The 19,389-nt window shown below is 44.3% G+C and overlaps 1 protein-coding gene and 1 long non-coding RNA gene across 3 annotated transcripts in view; one reads left to right on the forward strand and one right to left on the reverse strand.

Moving 5' to 3' along the window:
* Positions 1-536: 536 nt before the first annotated feature.
* LOC121143580 lies at positions 537-2,228 on the forward strand. 2 transcript variants are annotated; one of them, XR_005880813.1, is made up of 3 exons: positions 555-690; positions 853-1,004; positions 1,397-2,228. It is a non-coding gene; the product is annotated as an uncharacterized LOC121143580 (long non-coding RNA). The 2 variants fall into 2 exon arrangements; XR_005880812.1 differs by having other exon boundaries at positions 537-690; positions 853-2,228.
* Positions 2,229-2,537: 309 nt separating this feature from the next.
* The window catches only part of Aldh5a1 (aldehyde dehydrogenase 5 family member A1), a 29,075-nt gene continuing 12,223 nt past the window's right edge, over positions 2,538-19,389 (reverse strand). Inside the window, exons 5-10 of the mRNA XM_040755750.1 lie at positions 15,264-15,407; positions 14,069-14,212; positions 11,389-11,547; positions 9,523-9,692; positions 8,229-8,287; positions 2,538-5,700 (exon numbers count right to left, since the gene is read on the reverse strand). Of these exons, the coding sequence (XP_040611684.1) occupies positions 5,495-5,700; positions 8,229-8,287; positions 9,523-9,692; positions 11,389-11,547; positions 14,069-14,212; positions 15,264-15,407 (882 nt within the window). The 3' untranslated portion in view covers positions 2,538-5,494. The remainder of the gene's footprint in view (positions 5,701-8,228; positions 8,288-9,522; positions 9,693-11,388; positions 11,548-14,068; positions 14,213-15,263; positions 15,408-19,389) is intronic.

The following is a 19,389-nucleotide window of genomic DNA, read 5'->3' on the forward strand; positions in this document are numbered from 1 at the left end:
TATTGAGGTGTAATTCACTTAGAATAAATTGCATATACCAAATACAGTTTGGTAGAGAGATTTTTGATGTATGACCATCTCTGTAATCAAGCTAATAGGTATGTCACCCCAAAAGATTGTGTGACCCTTCATAGACACACCTTCCTTTGACCCTCACTACCAATGCCCTTGGTTTTTCTAGTTTTTTGAATTATTCTGCATGAATTAATTTTTGAACTTCTTCTGCCAAGAAGCTGTCTCCAAGTTGTTTACATCAACCACTCTATTAGCAATTTTTGGGGGGGGGGTAAACTGTGGCGGTCCTGTTCTGAGACTAAACTGCTACATTAGGTATACAAATTAAGTCTCTTTGATCATCCACGTCTTGTAAAAATTCTGTATTTTACTGACTTTTCTAAACGTATATGAGTTAAATATGCATCAGCTCAACAACAATGACCTTTGGATATAAAATGTCCCCGAAAGTCTAGTGTGTGGAAGGCTTAATCCCCAGACCCTACTACTGTGGTTAGACCCTGGAATCTGTAAGAGGCGGGGCCGGTGGAAGGAAGTGACCTCACCAGGGTGCGTGCCTTCCTGGCTCTGCTTCTCCACCCGCCCTGGGAACCGTTTCCCTCTGTCCAGGGGGGTTGATGCTCAGCCTGGCCCCCAGCTCTCAGAGCAAGCAGCTCACAGAGGTAGACTGGACCGGTAAGTCAGAATAGACCCTTGCTTTTTGTAAATTCATTATCTCAGGCGTTGTGGTCAGCGACAGAAAGCTAGCTAACACGTTTTTTTTCCTTAGAAAACGAAAATTTGAAAAATGTTCCTCAAAGGTATAAATATGTGTGTCCCCTGCCTCTTCTTCTCTAGGTCGGCTTCCTCCCTTGCCCCAGAACACACTTCGTTTTTTCTTAGAGGAAGAGGCTTCCAGCTCTCCTGTGTTCTGCTTTCCCAAGGCTGAAGTGACTCCCCGGGAGGCAGAAGTCGGTGGACCTCCCAGCACGTGAAGGAAATTGTCCCTGGTATGGCCATGCCAGTGTCTGACCGCATCTCCGGTTCCTTGGGATTTGTCTTGGCCTCCATTCTTGGGTCTAATGTCACCCTCATCAGCTGTTTCTTCCTGAACTCATCGGCAAGCCAGGGGTTGGATAAGACCCTCTGAGCAGTCTTAGGGTTCATCCAGGTTCCTCTTTGTTGTGGCGCCCTGGGGAGAAAGTCCCCTAGGCGAGCTTAGTACCCGCACAGCGGGGCGTGGGGGGCTGTTGTGCAGAGCTCTGCCAGTTGCCGCTTGGGCCATTCCCTGTGCACTCTGCGGGGAGGAGGAAGACATCAGGTCTATCAGCCTTTGTACTAAAAGCTGTAGGCCCAATACTGAGGTGGTGCACGAAGTTCACAGCCAACCTTTCTGTCTCAGTGACCTGTGAAGCAAGCAGTTACCACCCTCCTGCCTTTATCATGTCCAGCTGGGACCTGATGGGAACTCTGCGCCTGGAGGCCTGGGAGCTTGCCCTTGTCCTGGTCTCTGTTCAACCCTGATCAAGGCTCTGCCTGGAGTTCCCGCTGCTGTTGCTCCTTAAATGGACTCATTGGGCATTGGGAGTGGGGAGGGGGCGGGGAACCTCATGGCAACATTCCAAGTCCCAGGAAAAACGGTTGCCCTGGCACAGGGACACCCGCGACCAAAATTCATACGTTAATCTCCTAACCCCAAATTCTAGAATGTATGAAAAAATGAGCCCTTTAAAAAACTCAAAATGAGGCTGTAAGGGTGGGTCCTAACCAATTTTAGTGGTATCCTGAGGTGATAAGGCCCCACAGAGGGTTCCCACGGGCACACTGGCCCAATGGGGAAGCATGGAGAGGGCTAACTGTAGGCCCAGGAGGCGGGGCCATATGGGACCTTCCTAGAGCTGACTAGGGCTTTGCCCTCATGGATGTTACCACCCACGAAGTCTAAAAATGGATTACTGCAGTGTCTTAGCAGTGGGGCTGCTGTAAAGGCCAGTTTGGTCGAGTCTTTTGCATGCAATGTCCTATACTGCCCAGGGACTCTGCTAGCAAGGCCACTGGCAAATGTCAGAGCCATGAGCCAAAGCAATACAACTCACACAAGCTGTGGCATTGTTATTAGCAACAGAAAATGCACTCAGACAAGTGTTCATATTCGAGGATCATAGCCGAATTCCAGGGGCTCAGAAAATGGCTTTCTCATACTTTTCTGTAAAATAAAAGACTGGACAAGTGGCTAACAGTGGTGTGTGTAGAAGACAGATTGGAAAAGGCTGGAGCAGGCCCTGAGGTGGCTCACATCCCAAACAAGCAAATACATCGAACTTCTTGGTGCTTCGAATGTCCTAGTCCTGGCACAAGGTGCTCCACTGATGTGGGGCTCGTGGGTGAGTAGTACAATTTTACATCCCCACAGGCCTAACACTATGCAGTTAAAACTCAAATGATTTTAAAAAACAAACCACCCCAAAACTACCTCAACAATGATCTGGTGTAGAAAAAGGCAAAAACAACACAGCTACTCACTTTAACGCAGAGACAGGAAGTCCTGTTAGTTCAACATTTATTAATGAGATTCAATACTTTTGAGCAGACAATGTCAAACATGAGAAAAATGAGTTAACACATACAATTTTACAGAGCAAAACATTTCTCAACTTCCAAGATTTATCTTACAAAGTATGGCATTAAACAATCACAGTATTAAGTATTATTCAAGTAAAATTCTGTTTTTAAATAGCTGCGCATGGGTAATTAAAACACTGGGGCCCGGCCTCCAGAGAGGCAAACCCAAGGGACCCAATTGGAAGGCTGTGACATCACCAAATAGGCTTGTTTACATTGTGCATCTAGGTCCCAAAGAACAAAGATACAGAAAGGAAACAAGCCCTCTCTACCGGGTCATGGTTAAAGGCCCCTCAGATGGGAAAAGACACAAATGAACTCTGGTACTTTCAGTGGATGCCACTAACTGGAGGGAATAAGTGCTTTTCAAGATGACAGGATTATCAGGTTAACTTTATTACTGCCAAGAACTCCTGGTAACAAATGCCCAGAAAATGTGCCTTCTCAGCAGATGTTCAACAGAATGAAACAATGTCTCATACACACAGAGGCCAGCGTCTGTCTCCCTTTTGGTTTAAGTGAGGGGTTGTAACCTTTTAGCAGCCTTGCAATAAATCCTTTTGGTTCTGCAGGCCATACTGTCTCAGCAAAGCTACTCAGGCACAGGGCACTGTTTCTGTGTTCATCCACAGACACTGGAATTTCATGAAATAACTGTTCTAACCCACCCCAACCATTTGAATATATAAAATACTTTAAACTCATGAGTTAATATAAAAGCAGTGACAGGATTTGGTTCACAGGTTGTGGTTCATCAACATTTGCCCTTACATGTCTGTATATACATCTTCAAAAATTCCATCCATCACATATCTTATGGAACAATAATAAAGGTTCATTTAAAAACACTTCTTAGCCGGGCGGTGGTGGCGCACGCCTTTAATCCCAGCACTCGGGAGGCAGAGGCAGGCGGATCTCTGTGAGTTGGAGGCCAGGCTGGACCGACGGCCTCCAAAACAATACAGAGAAACCCTGTCTCGTAAAAACAAAAAACAAAACAAAACAAAAAACAAAAAACACTTCTTAGCTGGGCATGGTAGTGTAGGGACAAGAGAGTTTCAGGGTGAACTTGAACTATATGAAACCCAAACTCAATGAAAACCCCTAAAAAATCCCAAAAACTGATTTGGTGAAAACATGGCTATAGCAGCAAGTATTTGGGAGACTACAGCAGGGGGATCATTTTAGACTGGGAGTTTAAGGCCAATAAGAGCTCCTGTTTAAAAAAAAAAATCCCAAATACTGTCTTCCTATAGCCCAAAACCATTTTTCTAAGTAAGGTGTTCTTTTGTGTCAACTTATTTTCAGTGGTGATGATTAATCTATGGCCTCCAGCATGCTGAGTATATATTTTACCACCAAATCCCCACCCCATTTCAATTTCAAAAAATTGTTTATTGTAAGAACTGTCTGGGCCAATGATATACCCAGTGAGTCAAACCTGCACAAAAATTTGTATTTGCCAAATCCACTGGCTGACACTGTTTAAAGTGTATTTGAAATGACACCTGGTTTCTTCCCTCCACAAAGCCACACTCCCGAAGCTCAGGGCAGGGCAGGGTGGTACAGCCCATCGTCAAAAGTGTTCCTATGCTTCGGCAGCGTTTCCATTATTTGTGAAGTCTTTTCACTTCCTTCAGGCTCACAATGTCCTTTAAGTCAAACATGACTCTCTACAAGTGGGACATGGCATCCTGAGCAGCACATCCAGGCAGCAGAACTGCACAGCAAAGGAAACAGCTGAAGAGTCCACGCTCCCCACTGGCATGGCCTGGTGGGGCAGGCCTGCCAAGAAACTAAGGCGGAACAATAAAAAGCTCAAGGCCAGCCAGTGTGACTTACCAAGACTCTTTCTCAAAAATTAAAACCGTCAGGGATAGCTCATCAGTAGAACCATGCTAGTATGCACAAAGGCTATTGGTTAAATTCCTGGGAAAGAAACAAAAGGCATGCTTTCCATCCTACCAAACCACCTCTACTGATTCTTGCCCCCATCATGGGTTGATTTTCTAAGAGAAATAAAATGAAACATAAGCTCTAAGTTTTGGGCAATGGTGACTTCCTTTTACCCAGGTGTGGCATAGCACACCTGCAACCACAGCACTCGGGAGGCTGAAACAGAAGAGCTGTGAGTTCGAAGCCAGCCTAGGCTACTTAGTAAGACCCTGTCTCATAAAACCAAACCAAATGAACATGAACCAAAACAGAACAAAAATAAACCAACCCTGCTCTCAGCAATTAATAAAGCAGCCCAGAGCTGTGGAAGCAGAGGCATGCAGATCTCTGAGTTTGAGGCCAGCCTGGTCTATACGAGTTCCAGGATAGCCGGGGCTATACAGAGAAACCCTGTCTTGACAAAAAAAAAAGTAGCCCAGAAACAAGGAGAAACAACTCTCATTCTATATGGTATAGACATTTAGAAAGAAGTCTTAGGAAATCAAAGCCTTCGCCATAACCCCTCTGAACAGGCAACTGCTCCTCACCGGATGTGAACTACCCCATCCAACTGTCTATCATTCCAGCATTTCCTGCATTGTGGGCCTAAGCTGGGCAGTCCCATGGAGATTGGGGAGCCACTGCCCACACAGTGACTACACTTTGTGAGGAGCAGGGACATGTGAGCACTCACACTGTACCTTGTCCTGAGGCAGTGGGGTTGTGCTGGGGCCCCAGTACTGGCTAGGGCCCACAGTCACAGGCATATGGCATCCATTGGTCCCTAGTTAGATAAGGGAAGGGTCATAATTTATATCTACAATGATGAGGACTGAATTTTTTAAAATTCGTAACTCTGATAACCTGCTTGTTTATTTTAAAAATGGATGGCATGTCCCTACAGATCTATGTAGCTTTATTATTTTTAAAGAAGTGAAGAACCCTACAAGCCTCCATAACACACATACTTGACCTCCAGATACTCATCAATGCCATATTTGGACCCTTCTCGCCCAAGGCCAGACTGCTTCACACCACCAAAGGGACACTCCACTGAAGAGATCAGTCCTTCATTCACGCCGACCATGCCCACCTCCAGCTGCTCTGCCACTCTCCAGATCTGGGCTGGGTCTTGAGAGTAAAAGTACCCTAGCAGGGGAACAAAAGGACATATGGCATGAGGGATTCTCATGAAGGTCACATGTGCCTGACTCTGAGGATGCCTGCTCATAAGAACCTGGGGTTCTACTGCTTGCAGGAAAAGCCCCAGGTTGGTTTTGTCCACATTTCTATCCTAAGAACCTTGGGCACCATGTTGGGCTTCTGTTTCTCTCTGGCTGGGGTTCTCCCCTCTCGCACCAGGACTGTAACCAGGAACTTCTGTGCTCTTGTTACCTGCTCTTCAAACTATCCTCCTTTAGATATCTGTTCAAACATCAAGGTCAGTCTTAGTTGTCTCTAAAACAAGGCCCCATTTCTTAGTGGGCAATCAATCCACACCCCCCTCCAGTATGACTTCAGTCTGAACTTTCAGCTTACTCCTGACTCCAGTTGATAGCCACTGTCTCTAAACTCATCCTTCCAGTTCAGCGTCATCTCACTCATTATCATGCTGCATCTGAACTTGCCTCTCTGCCCTGATTTCTTTAACCTCTGCACAGTCAGTATCTTACTTATCACGTAGGACCTAAGGCGTGGCGTGGCTTCCTCCACATCACACCACTGAAAAAGGAAGAAATGAGTGTTGATCTTGAAGAAGCCATGGGCCACGTGTTGCTCTAGCATCATGACAACTGAGTATGTGACAGCACACATTCAACACCATAGCATGCTTGTCTTCCTCTCTTTATAAACAGTGTGCATTATATCCATGAAGGAGTCTCTAGAGAGCTGCAGCTGTATCTTATGTGTGTCTGTACATTTGATTTTAGCCAAAAAGCCGAGAAATTATATACCCCTGTAACGGTAGCTTGTGAGTCCAGCTCCCAAGGCTACCTCGAGGGTTCATGTCAGAAGCCACAGCATAGGGAAAGGAGTTTAGGATATATATAATCTGAAGGGCTATGGAATAACTTACATACGTGCTGTTCAAATCATGTTCTTTATTCTGCCTATTTTTCTGTCCTCTAATTTTCTTCTAAGTTTTAATTCCTTCTAGTTCTCTCTTGTTTCATTTCTCTCTACTTCTGTGTTCACCTAGCTTAGAAAACATTTTTTTACAGGAGGTTTAAAGTGATAAAAAGTTACAAAAATCACATCTCATCAGTCATAGCACATTCCTTGAGTAAGTGATAAGGGCTGAGCCATATACCATGGCAACACAAAATTTCAAGGTTGCTGGTGTAAGACTTTGTACAGATGCTAGGGCCACAGGGTCCAGACAAACTGAAAGACATAGTACTTTTATCAGCTAGACTTGGCAAATGAAGAATTGGCCTGATTTTTTAGGCTGCTTTGTGTTAATAACCTTGGTTAGACACCTGTGACTCTGACCTTGTGCATAACTATAAAGTTTTTAACTTAAGATCAATTTACAGAAACATTTAGTCTAGTTGAACTTGTTTTGAGGTAAAAATGAGTTAATTTATTTAGCTTGTCTAAGACTGAAGGAGAAATTATTGTTTTCTGATATTAATCTGAGTAAAAGGAACAAAGCAAGCTTTTAAGTGTCTTACAGACCTCATGGGACAATATATCTAGTTATGAAGCATATCCTAGTATATTTTCTCTATATAAAAATTAGACATTAGTGAGAAGTCATCTTCCTGACCATCCATGGATATATGTGGCCATAAGATTGAGATGCAGTCACAAGATTACATATACGTATCACATGAGATTACACACTACAGTGCAGGTATTAGTAAGACACAATATCTGCTTTTGCACATGTGAAACTACAGACAGGAGCAACAGTTTCCAGAGTCAGTAGTCCCATAGGTCTTAACTGGATGGGATTCTCTGATGGGTTGACATCTGATCACTAGTTATCACCTGCTGTGTACTTCCATGGCTCTCAATACCTCTGTACCCCCACAGTTCTGCATTTACACCCAGGGCTAATGTGTACACCCTCAGTATCATCTCCAAATTGCAAGAACAGCAATCACCTAGTGATGATCAACACACCCACACACCCACCCACACACACACACACACACACACACACACACACACAATTAACTTCCCATCTCTACACACTGTGTGTGACTCTACTGATGAGGCTTCTTCAGGATACCAGTGGCAGGCAAACGTGGAAATAAGCACTGAGAGTTATGCCTCTGGGAAACTGCATGTGACTCTCCATCTAGAACAATCTGTGCCCTCCCCATTGTCTCCCACCCTCATTTCTAGCCAGAACACTCTACATATGTGTCATGGGACACAGGAGAAAAGGAACATGCTTACAAAAGAAACAAAGCATACATATTGTTTAAGTTTGCTACACAAGGTGGTGAATGCCTTTAATCCCAGCACACTGAGACAGAGGCAGGTAGATTTCTGGAGTTCAAGGACAGTCTGGTCTATATAGAGTTCCAGACAACCCAGGGCTACATAGCAAGACCTTGTCTCAAAAACAAAAGAAAACAAACACAAACTCAAGAGTAATGCTTAAAAGGCAGAACCTGGCCTTTACTTGAGGAAATGACTATTGTGGTTGCCAGACAGACACCTACCTGCTAATCCAACATCAGTTGCATTTGCGATGGCAATGGCCTCTTCTTCTTTATCAAACCTGCCAGAGTTAAAGTAGGTTATAAGCAAAATCTGTAAGGTGGGAATAAAGGCAACCAGCTTTATTGTCTCCTGATCTGATTCACTTCCTAAATAATGACAAGAAGGAGATCAGAGCTGCAAAGTGATCCAAGGGAGAGAATATACGAATGGAATACAAATGCAGACATGGCAACTTAGCCTTCTCAGAGACATGGTAAATCAATGTGGCCCACCTTTTCTAAGAGAAAGGGAAAGGCAGAACAACTTGGCAGAGGGACTGCCATACAAAATCTTTTAAGAATAGGACTACTGGGTGCATGAGTGTTGGCTTATTGGTTAAGAGTACTTGTTGCTCTCTCAGAGAATCTGGGTATGATTTCCAGTATCCACATGGTGAATCACAGCTGGTAATTCCAGTGCCTGAGATCTGAGCCCTTCCAGGCCCTGGATCCAAGTAGATAAAGGAATATTTTCAGAGCACTGGCCTGAGAATTTTTCAGGGAAACTATTATTTATTTGTTAAGGTGGGATAAAAGATCACATGAGGTCAAAGTTCATTTCCTACAGACTGCTAGGTTAGAGCCCTTGAAGGTACGCTCCATTAGGAAAAAAAGAAGTAACTTTAGAGGCAGCTTGAAACTAAATGAAGGAGTTTGATGAATTTGTGCTTGAAATTGGGTATGATGTATGCCTATTACTCAACACTTGGGAGGCTAAGGCAAGAAGGTTGAGAATCCAAGGCAAGCCTGGGTTACAAAGACAAAACAAAAACACCAAAACTGGTACTAGGAATTAGGGACTAGGAACTAGGGGCTAGGGACTAGGGACTAGGGACTAAGGAGATATCTGGCTCTGTTGGCAAAGTGCTGAGTTTGACCCCCCAGAACCCATATGAAAACCCAGTTGTGGTGGCCTGCGCTTGTAATTCTAGGTTTTGGGAAACAGATGCAGAAGTGACCCTGGAATTGCTAGTTAACCAGTCTATTCTAACTGGGGAGCCCCAGCTTCCAGTGAGAGACCCTGTCTCAATATCTAAGGCAGACAACTCCCAAGAAACAACACCCAGGGCTGACCCACAACCCCCAAAATCAAACCCAAAATATCATAAACTCAACTTTGCTGTTCAAATGATGCAGTGCAACTCAGACTGCAGCTGCTCAACCCTCCCGCCCAGCCCTGAAACAGCACAGGACCCTCTCTTAGATCAGCTTGTCCTTTCCAATCGTCTCCTTCCTTCCCCTATGGGGAACGCACTTGACAACTGGTGCCAGGGGCCCAAAGGTCTCCTCAGTGATGCAGAGCATGCCCTTGGTGACATTGCTGAGCAGGGTGGGCTCAAAGAAATTTCCTCCTCTTTGGTGTCGCTTCCCGCCTGTCACAACTGTGGCCCCTTTGGCAACTGCATCATTCACATGCTTCTCTACCTGTGAGATGAGAAGAAGGGCACCAGGGAGACTGGATGAGGACTTTTTCCAAATTTACAATCTCTTAAAATGTTAAACAGCAAAAGCTATAATTTCTTTTTCTGTTTCCCTATAAAACAGGCTAGCAAGGTTCAGCATGCAGGCCTGACAATCAAGGCTCACTTCCTGGGACCCACGTGGTGGGAGGGAGAGAACCAACTTTAGAAAGGCCATTGTTTCTCTGAGTTTTGCCTTCACTGCAATCTGGGCTAGTTGTACTCTCTTAGATTCACTTGCCCACTTTTATCCGGGCTGAAGGGATGTTTAGATACATCTCCAATGCAAAGGCATTACTTAGCTATGGCAGATGGTCTGTCTCATGTCTCCTTAGCTGACTTCACTACTGAATAAACATCATATAGTATTTTGATACAAACCCAGATGGTCTAGCATGCTACATACCTAGCCTATATGTGTGTGTGTAGGCTATATATAGTATAGCCTATTGCTCCAAAGGCAATGATGAACAAAAAAAACTCAAGACCAAATTAAGTCTAAGAGAAAACCCACAATCAAAAGACGTGACAGGGAATCTGGAGAGATGGATCAGTGGTTAAGAACACTTACTACTCTTGCAGAAGACTCAAGTTTCATTCCTAGCACCCATGTTGAGTAGCTTACAACTGCCTGCAACTCTAGCAAAACTACTAAGAGTTCTTAATCTCCCACTGCCCAGCCAAGTTTTTTTAAATCCATTTTTTAGTTATAAAAGTTTTGCTTGGTTTATTCATACCACACATATAAAAACAAAGTTCTTAACCTCTAGATCATCCTCTGACTGCCTCGCTTTCTGACCCTTAAGATTTTTTAAACAGTAGAATAAAACATGGGACATGTGTGTTATAAAAGCAGAGTGAGGACTACTTGGGGGAGGAAAGAAATGAACAAAAAGGGATCTGGGAGGAGATAAGAACAAAGTATAATAAAATACATGTATGAAAATGCCAAGATGAAACTCTTAGTTTTAATGATAACTTGAACAAATTAAAATATCTAAAACCAGGCTGGTAGTTGGGTCAGAAGGCAAATGTGCTGGCTGCCAATCCTGAGAACCTAGGTTCTGTCCCTGAGACCCACATGGTGAAAGAGAGGACTCTTCTGTGGCACACATGCACCTGTTCCCCCATACTCACGTTCAGACACACACTAAGTAAACACATGTATTAGAAATGAAGCTAAAGCTACACAAACACTAGTGTGAAAAGAGCAATCTCCCCATGCCAGTCACCCAGATTGTGATGCTCAACAAACAATTCCTTCCTAAAAGTAGCTTCTCTCTGCCAGCCCCAACCTGCAGGATGCCTGCGGTATGCCTGTGGTTCTATTTGCCTTTTCTGGGTGCCTTTGTTTGAATTCTTCTGGAAGGACATCAAGAGAAAAGCTTTCTATGACAGAAAACTTATGGAGGGCAGAAGACCTAATGGGCCCAATCTCAGGTTCTCAGGTGGAGCCAGGAAGTGCATGTCCAGACACCATCATTCCATCAAACACATCGATAGTGGTAGGAATCCTCCCCCGCCCTTTTTAAACCTCTTTACATTTCCCATTATTTCCAAAACACCCTTGCTGGGGACCTTATGGAAATTCTTTTATTTAACTAAGCTTTTGACACTGACATCACAATATTTCCTTAATGCAGATAATAAGACCAACTCACCTTTTCTACTGCTTTCTCATTAATCAGTGGGCCCTGAGTTATTCCTTCCTCAAATCCATTACCCACACGCAGGCTTTTCTGCATTGCTTCTGCAAACTTCTTTACAAAGGAATCGTAAATACCACGTTGTACCAAGAATCTGTTTGCGCAAACACAAGTCTAGACAGAAGACAAAACAAATCTGTAAAGGGAAACCTTTTCCTTGAGAGAAGCCTTCCCACCAGCCTGGTTCTAGAGCAGCATCAGTCCCAAATAAACACACAAGACGCTGTATTAATTATGAAGTTGTTGGCCTTGTTTGTTTCTTACTGGCTAGCTCTGACTTAAGTAATTACCCCATAATTGTTACTCTAAGTATTTCTCTTACCGGAGAATAGTTCCGGGCTTCCTACCCCATGGTGTTACATCTTGACTCCTGTGTTTCTCCTTTTTAGAGTCCTCCTGGACTCCTAGTCCCACCTATCTTACTTTGCTATTGGCCAACAGTGCTTTATTGACAAAATACACAGGACTTCCCTAACACAAATCCATAGTTTTTCAGCATGAGCTGATCCAAGAAATAGAAGACACTCCTTCCTGAAATGGTTTTCATGAGTCCAGCCTTCTGTGTTCGTCCCAGATGGGCTTGGCCCCAGGGATAAATGCACTGAGTGAACACACCTGTCCAGTTCTTCCCTCAGCTACCACATGTCTAGAGCTAAACATATAAGCAAGAATAAATAGCTGTGTGAATAAAACCCAAATAACCAGAAAGCCAGCCATTCATTATAGTATTAGAAAGCAAACAGGGTAAAGAGCAAAGGCTGCAATGTTCCTGGGGTGTAGGGACGCAGCAGCAGAGCCCAGGCTAGAAGGAAAGAGGTCAGACAATCACTCACAGCTTCCAGTTCAGTCCTTCCAAGTGTTTTGCTGAGTCTGTGATTTCAAAAAATGGATACAAGGCCTTTCTTCTGGGGACAGAGATATGGCTCAGCAGTTATTACTGCTCTTGTAGGAAAACCCGAGTTTGGGTCCCAGCATCCGTGTTGGCCAGTTCAACAGCTGCCTGTAACTCCAGGTCTATAAGATCTGATGCCCTCTTCCGGATACACATGGACACACACTTACACATACAATTAAAAATAATAACTTAAAAAAGGACTGGAGAGAAAGTTTTGTGGTAGATTGCTTGCCTGGTATACATAGGCCATGGGTTCTATTCCTAGTACCACCAAAAAAAAAAAAAACCAAAAGAAACAAAAAAATTAGGAGGGGACCTGGAAAGGTGGCCCAGAAGTTAAGTGTATTTGCATAGGACCCAGGTTCAGTTCCTGGCACCCACATGGAAGCTCACAATAGTTCTAGGGACTCAGATGTTCTCTGCTGGCCTCTGAGGGCACTGGACACAGACATAGTCTACATATCTGCAGGTAGGAAAACACACTTATAAAACAAAATAATTAATCTTTTTTGAAAGCTCATAAACTTGCAACTTTAAAAAGAGTTTGTTGGATGAATATTTGTGAATAAAAAACTAAAATCTTTTAAAAAGGCCATCTTTCATGTCAGGCTAAATTATTGAGACTCTGACTTATTATAAGTCCAGTTAGACTTTATATTTTAAAATGATAAATATAACCATCCTATAGGTAATATAGTTATCATTGATAAATTAGTTTTTCCTTATTGTGCTTTCCTAGTAGAAATAAGTATATGTGCAATTGAGTCCTATCTGTTTTTATTGGTTTAACACAGGTCCAAGCCATAGCTTTGTAGTAGAACATTTAGTGTTTTCTTTAAAAAATTTCTAATTCTATAAAACAACAACAGCGAAACCAAAACTATTTAGGTTATGTGAAAAGGGAAATTAATTACCAAAAGTCAAAACAAGGAAGAAAAGTTATACAGAACAGTTTTCATCACCAGCTTCCCTTTTCACGCATAAACTTTTGAGGCTATTTATCTCAGGAAAGCATTTCAGAAGCTCACTGGACACACCTTCTAATTTCAGGAGGGCTGAGTTTCCCAGATGGCCTGTGCTACAGAGCAAGTTCAGTGCCAGGCTGGGCTACAAGGGGAGCTCCTGTCTGTAAATAAAGCCAATGATCTCCGGCTGTTGACTGCTTTTAAGGCCCAGTTGTCTAAGAGTATGTCTTAAGCAGTCAGGTTCTGGCAGTGGCTTGGCAACGGCATGGAAATAGGAACCTTGGCTCCTAGCTCTGGGGCTTTGAGGATAAGCCAAGTCACTTATCCTTTTTGCTTTCTGTTCCAAGGTTTATATCAGCAGTTTTGAAGGTGCCTGACAGATCTGACATCCAGGATTTCCTAGGCAAGTGTAAGCTTCCCCAGTCCCTTAGGACAACTAAGTAGATAGCAGACATTCTCCTCTGGCTTCTGCACATGCTCAAAAGGGCCATGGACCCACACACATGTGTATTCATACACACAGACCACACAATATACATAAATAAAGATGTGAAATTCTTAAAACTCTGAAGCAACGGACTATCTCTTACTTCTCTTTGGACTATCCAAGCCTAACTAGTGCCTTCCAGAAACTACTCATTAAATACTTGCTCACAGATGAGTGCATGAATCAACAAAGGAACCAGGGAGAGGCAAGGCCATGGTGGTGCTAGCGTCTTTGTAAAACACGCACACCTACCCTCATCCCAACCCTCAAGCATTCTGCATGACTCACCTGCCCAGCATTCCTAAATTTCGATGCCATTGCTCCTGTGACAGCCTGGTCCACATTGGCACTGTCAAAGACAATGAACGGGGCGAGGCCACCTAGCTCCATGGAGACACGCTTCACAGAATTTGCTGCATGGTGCAGCAGGATCTGCAGGGGTTCAGGAGGAGAACATGGTGAGCATCCACATCGACTTACAGGGTGTTACTGTCTGCATTGGAAGTACCTTCCTCCCTCATGTCTTGGATGTCCAAAGCCTGGCCACCAGCTGTCGAACCCACTGAGAGGTGATCTGATCAGGAGCTCATAGCTGAGTGGGTAACTCACAGGGATGGGGCCTAGCCCAGGAAGGAGGTCACAGGGAAATGTGTCTGGAGGATGCATCTGGTACCGGACCTTTCTTTTCTCTTTGCTTTCTGGCCACCATAATGTGAGCAGCTCCTCTCCATCAGTGCCTCCCGCCATGGTGCTTCCACCCCATTACAAGACTAAGAGCAATGGGGCCAACTGATCACGGGTTGAAACCTAAACCATGAACCAAAACATCCCTCCTCCTTTAAATTATTTTTCTCATGTATTTTGTAACAACAAAAAACTAGCACATAAGGCTGCTAAACCTTTTTTAAAAACAAATTGCTTTAGAAAATTGTAAAACAAATTGGGAAATTTGTTTTATAAAATTACCCAATATTGAAAAATTTAATGTGCACACAAGGTCACCTTGCTTTAGGTATCATTTTATATAAGAAAAGGGAGACATGATAATATATTATTTTATAATATATATAGTCTTTGAGAATTCCATACATGTATTCTAGAGAACACAGGTGCCTATTTCATTAGATTTGACTTTAAAAATGCATTAGGAAATAGTAGGAAACTAAAAGCAAATATTTACAGAAGGCAAGTACGGAGTCAGTGACACTGTGAGCTGGGACAATGCCAACATTGTCTTTAGTTTTGAACCATAATACCGATTCAAAAATTATATGACAGGCCAGGTGTGGTGGTACGTTCCTTTAGTCCCAGAACTTGGGAGGCAGAGACAAGTGTGTCTCTATGAGTTCAAGACCAGTGTGGTCTACACAGCAAATTCCTGGTCAGCCAGGCCTATGTAGACCCCCGTTTCTAATAAAACAAAACAAAATGAAAACATAAAATAGCATTAGAACAACACTTGTTTGACTCTGATGCCACATACCTTTCCTGTTGCTGTTGAGCCAGTAAAGGAAATCTTGGACACCAGTGGATCGGTGCATAGTGCCTCTCCCACTTCCTTGGCTTTGGTTCTAGAGCAGGGAATGACATTGTAGACCCCTGGAGGGATTCCTGCCTGGTTTGCAAGCTTTAAAGAGAAACAGCAAACACATCATAACAAGGACTGAACCGGAAAGCAAACAGAATCAGAAATAAACATGTGTAGTCCAGAAGACAATATGAAATATAGTCTTGCCTTGGAACAGAATAACAACACACTGAGGAGAACCAGATGTGCTGACGCACGTCTATAACCCCAACCTTTGGGAGGTAGAGGTAGGAGGAACACTGCTCCAGGTCATTCTCCCTTACACAGTGCGTTCAAGGCCAGCCTGGGCTATAGGAGACCCTATGCCCCCAAAATATATATTATTGGCTGGATAGACAGCTTGGTGGTTATAAGCATGTACAGTTCTTTCAGAGAATCCAGTTTTGTTCCCATAACCCATAACTTACCACCTTTCAGCTCCAGGGTATCAAATGCCCTTTCTGGTTTGGGTATAGAGCTCCACACACATGCGCACACCCGCACGCAGGCCACTCAGGCCACTCAGGCACACATATACAAATAAACGTGATAAAATTAATATATACATTTATATTAATCTCAGCACCAATAAAACCTTATTTCAGTTCCATATATACATGTATTACATGTATGACTGTACATGTGCGCACGCGTGCGTGCACACACACACACACACACACACACACACGTGCGCGTGCGCGCGCGCGCACTAAAGAATAAATCCACAGTCTCATTCTACTAAAAACAACTCTACACTAATGCACACTCCCAACCCCCTAACTAAATACACACATATAAACTAAGTGTCTCCCATGAGGGATCTCTAAGTACAGATCTTAGGTAAGAGCTCTAGCGCCACCTCCTGTTCAGTCCACCAGCAGCCCTGGGTTTTTCATGATTCTGAGACTAATCTCGAGGAACTTTTTGGCTGATTGTAGATCGTCTACCCTGTAGATCTGGTAAAGTGTGGAAAGGGTGCTTAGAAACGACTTACCAGAGCCGATGAGGGGCAAAGCTGATCGCTGGTTCCTTGTGGGGCAGAGTTGAAGACAGGGAAGCATGGACAGGAGGAACTCAACAGTGGTGAGGGTGCTCTGGGGGTGGGGTGGAGTGACACCCCCACCCCACCCCCACCCCAGCCACCTGACCTGGGAACCTGGGCCTGTCCATGGCAGGACTCTGGGTCAGGTTTGTCCTAAATTTGTTATACTTCTGACCCAGAGTGTCTATCTGTAGCCTTCATTGGCCTCAAACTGGTGGCTATCCTCCTGCCTCAACCTCTCCAGCGCTGAGATTACTGGAGCAGTTTGAAGGTTTTTAATCCCAGTAGTCTCATAAAAAACAATAGCCATGAATCCAATATCTTTGTATGTTAATAAAAAAGCTTAAACAAGCAAAAATAAAACCAAATGAGCAATGAGGCTGCAAGCCCAAATATCAGGAGATTGTTTATGAGAAGACCAGGGGACCAAGTTTTTCCACAGCTACAGATTACAAATGGGTGGAGGGATAAGACCTGTGTGAGGGCAGAGACTGAAGAATGGTCATGGATAGACCCACAGGAAGCCCATAGGTGCTCAAGGGATCACAGGGAACAGGCAGGCCAGCCTGAGATATGGAGATGCAGCCTGAATCAGTCAGAATAACTAGAGATGTAGCAAGAGGATGCAATAAAAAAATTAAGAGTAAAAAAATAGAAATGATGTTCAAGCTGTAAGAACATGAGAAAGAATGCATAGAACCTTGTTTTATCTGCTCTCCATCAGGGTGCTGCCACTGGGAAGTAGGGGGGTCTAATGGCAGCTGGGGGTCTAGTGGGAGGCCCTCTGTTGGTTTGTTTTGAGACGGAATCTTCCTAGGTAGTCCAGGCTGACGTGGATCTTTCTGCCCTACCCTCCCAAGTGGAGGGACTTCAGGTGTGGCGGCTTCGCCGCTGGTCTTTAGGTCACTGGAAGTTTGTTCCCTGTGCTGACTGATTTTACAGGATAACCAAGAAGATGCTCCACTGAGCACAGAAAGCAGACCCACCCTGGCTGCCGGCTGAGGTCCCAGACTGAATAAAAGGGGGAAGTCGACTGAGCACCGGCATTCAACTCTGCCTCATGACTGCAGACACAGTTCAACCAGCCATCTCATGCCTGCTGACACGACTTCTGAGCTGTGATTGACTGCTTCCCCTAGAGCCACAAGCTTCTTTCCATGCTTTTGTCAAGGGCTGGTCACAGCAGCAAGAAAAGTAGCCCAGACCCCTCCACAGGGCATTAAGGAGCCACGCCTTTCCACTTTCTCTTGCTTCCTGGCTGTGAGGGGGATGGCTTGCTTTGCCACACTGCTCCTACCATGATGTGCCTTACCACAGGCACCAAGAAACGGGGATTGTGGACTGGAACTTCCAAAACCTAGGAATGAAACACACCTTTTCTCTCCATAAACTGCTACCTCGGGCATTTCAGCATAGTGGCAGAAAGCTGGCTAACACCAAGGTTCAAGAACGAAACCTCCAGAGTGTTGGGGCCCATAAAGATGGCTCTGCTTCATCTCGGCTCAAGGTCAGAGAGTTCAAAACTGTCCTGAGTAAGTCATAAGACCTAAAGGTCAAAGGCATGGCTACAGTGGGATGTTTGACCTTGGCCTTGGGTGTCTTACCTAATTAACAACATATTTGGTATGAGGTGAGGTTACTCTTGACCCTCAAGGCCAGATAACGAGAATCTGAATCTAAGGTGTGGTTACTGAATCCTTGGAGAATTGAGGAAGAAAGTCTATTTGTTCCATATACAGGATAGCATGTTTGGTTAAGGTATTTAAGAATGCTGAAGAAGGCTGGGCGTTGGTGGCACACGCCTTTAATCCCAGCACTTGGGAGGCAGAGGCAGATGGATCTCTGTGAGTTCAAAGCCAGCCTGGTCTACCAAGTGAGTTCCAGGACAGGCCCCAAAAACCCTGTCTCGACCCCCCCCACCGCCAAAAACAAAAAACCAACCAAAACAAACCAAAAAGAATGCTGAAGAATAAACTAGGGGCGTCAGTATTGACTGCATTTGCCCTCCTGACTCTATCCTGTGTCTCTTGTCTTTCTCTTAATGTCTTTACCTCAACTTTCTCAATCCACACTCCCCCTCTTAGGTATGAACCAGGCAAGTTGGCTGGCTCTGACTGAAGCCCCACAAAGCCGGGTTACCACACCAGAGAGGCATCAAGCAAGTACTGGTGGTGTGCAAACCACATCTCCTCACAGAACTAAGGAAGAAGATAGAGCAAGCATGTAGTGGTTACGTTCTGGGCATAGAGACCTGGAACGGTTTTGTTACTGTTATTGATAATTGTTTCTGTGGTACTGGGAATTGAACCCAGGGCCTCATGCATGCTAAGCAAGCACTCAACCACTGGGATATATCTCCGATCTGGTTTTCATATTTTATTTTGAGATATGGTTATTACTAGCTGCTTTTCTCATTATGACCAAATCCTGAGAAGAAGCAGTTTGGGGGAGGTAGGTTTATCTTGGCTGTGGTTTAAACTGAGATACAGCCCATCCTGGCAGGAAAGCATGGATGTGAGAATGTGTGTGGGTAAAACTGTGTCCACAGAAACAGAGAGCAGCAGACAGGAAGTGGAGCCAGGTTAGAAAACACTGGGGACCACACTCAATGACACATTTCTTCCATCGAGACCCTACTTCCTAAAGGTCCCACAACCTTCTAAAGTAGCCCCATTAGCTTGAACCATGCATTCAAATACACGAGCCTGTTGGGGGACACTTCACATTCAAATAACCACAGGATCTCTCTAAGTTACCCAGGCTAACCTTGAACTTTGGATCTCCTGTCTCAGCCTCCTGAATAGCTGGGATACAAGGCTTGCACCACCAGGTCGGTGATATTTAGTTCTCATATGAATTCTTTGGCTGGATATAGAATCCCAGTAAATACAAAAGTTGATTGACAAAAGAAAAGCATAGACGTTATGTAGCAAATTTATATGTGCACAGTGACTGTCACAAGACAACAAAATCTGAAACAGTTGCTGCAGCTGGGTATGT

The sequence above is a fragment of the Mesocricetus auratus genome, unplaced genomic scaffold (assembly GCF_017639785.1).
Source record: "Mesocricetus auratus isolate SY011 unplaced genomic scaffold, BCM_Maur_2.0 Super-Scaffold_100013, whole genome shotgun sequence".
Taxonomy (NCBI): Eukaryota; Metazoa; Chordata; class Mammalia; order Rodentia; family Cricetidae; genus Mesocricetus; species Mesocricetus auratus.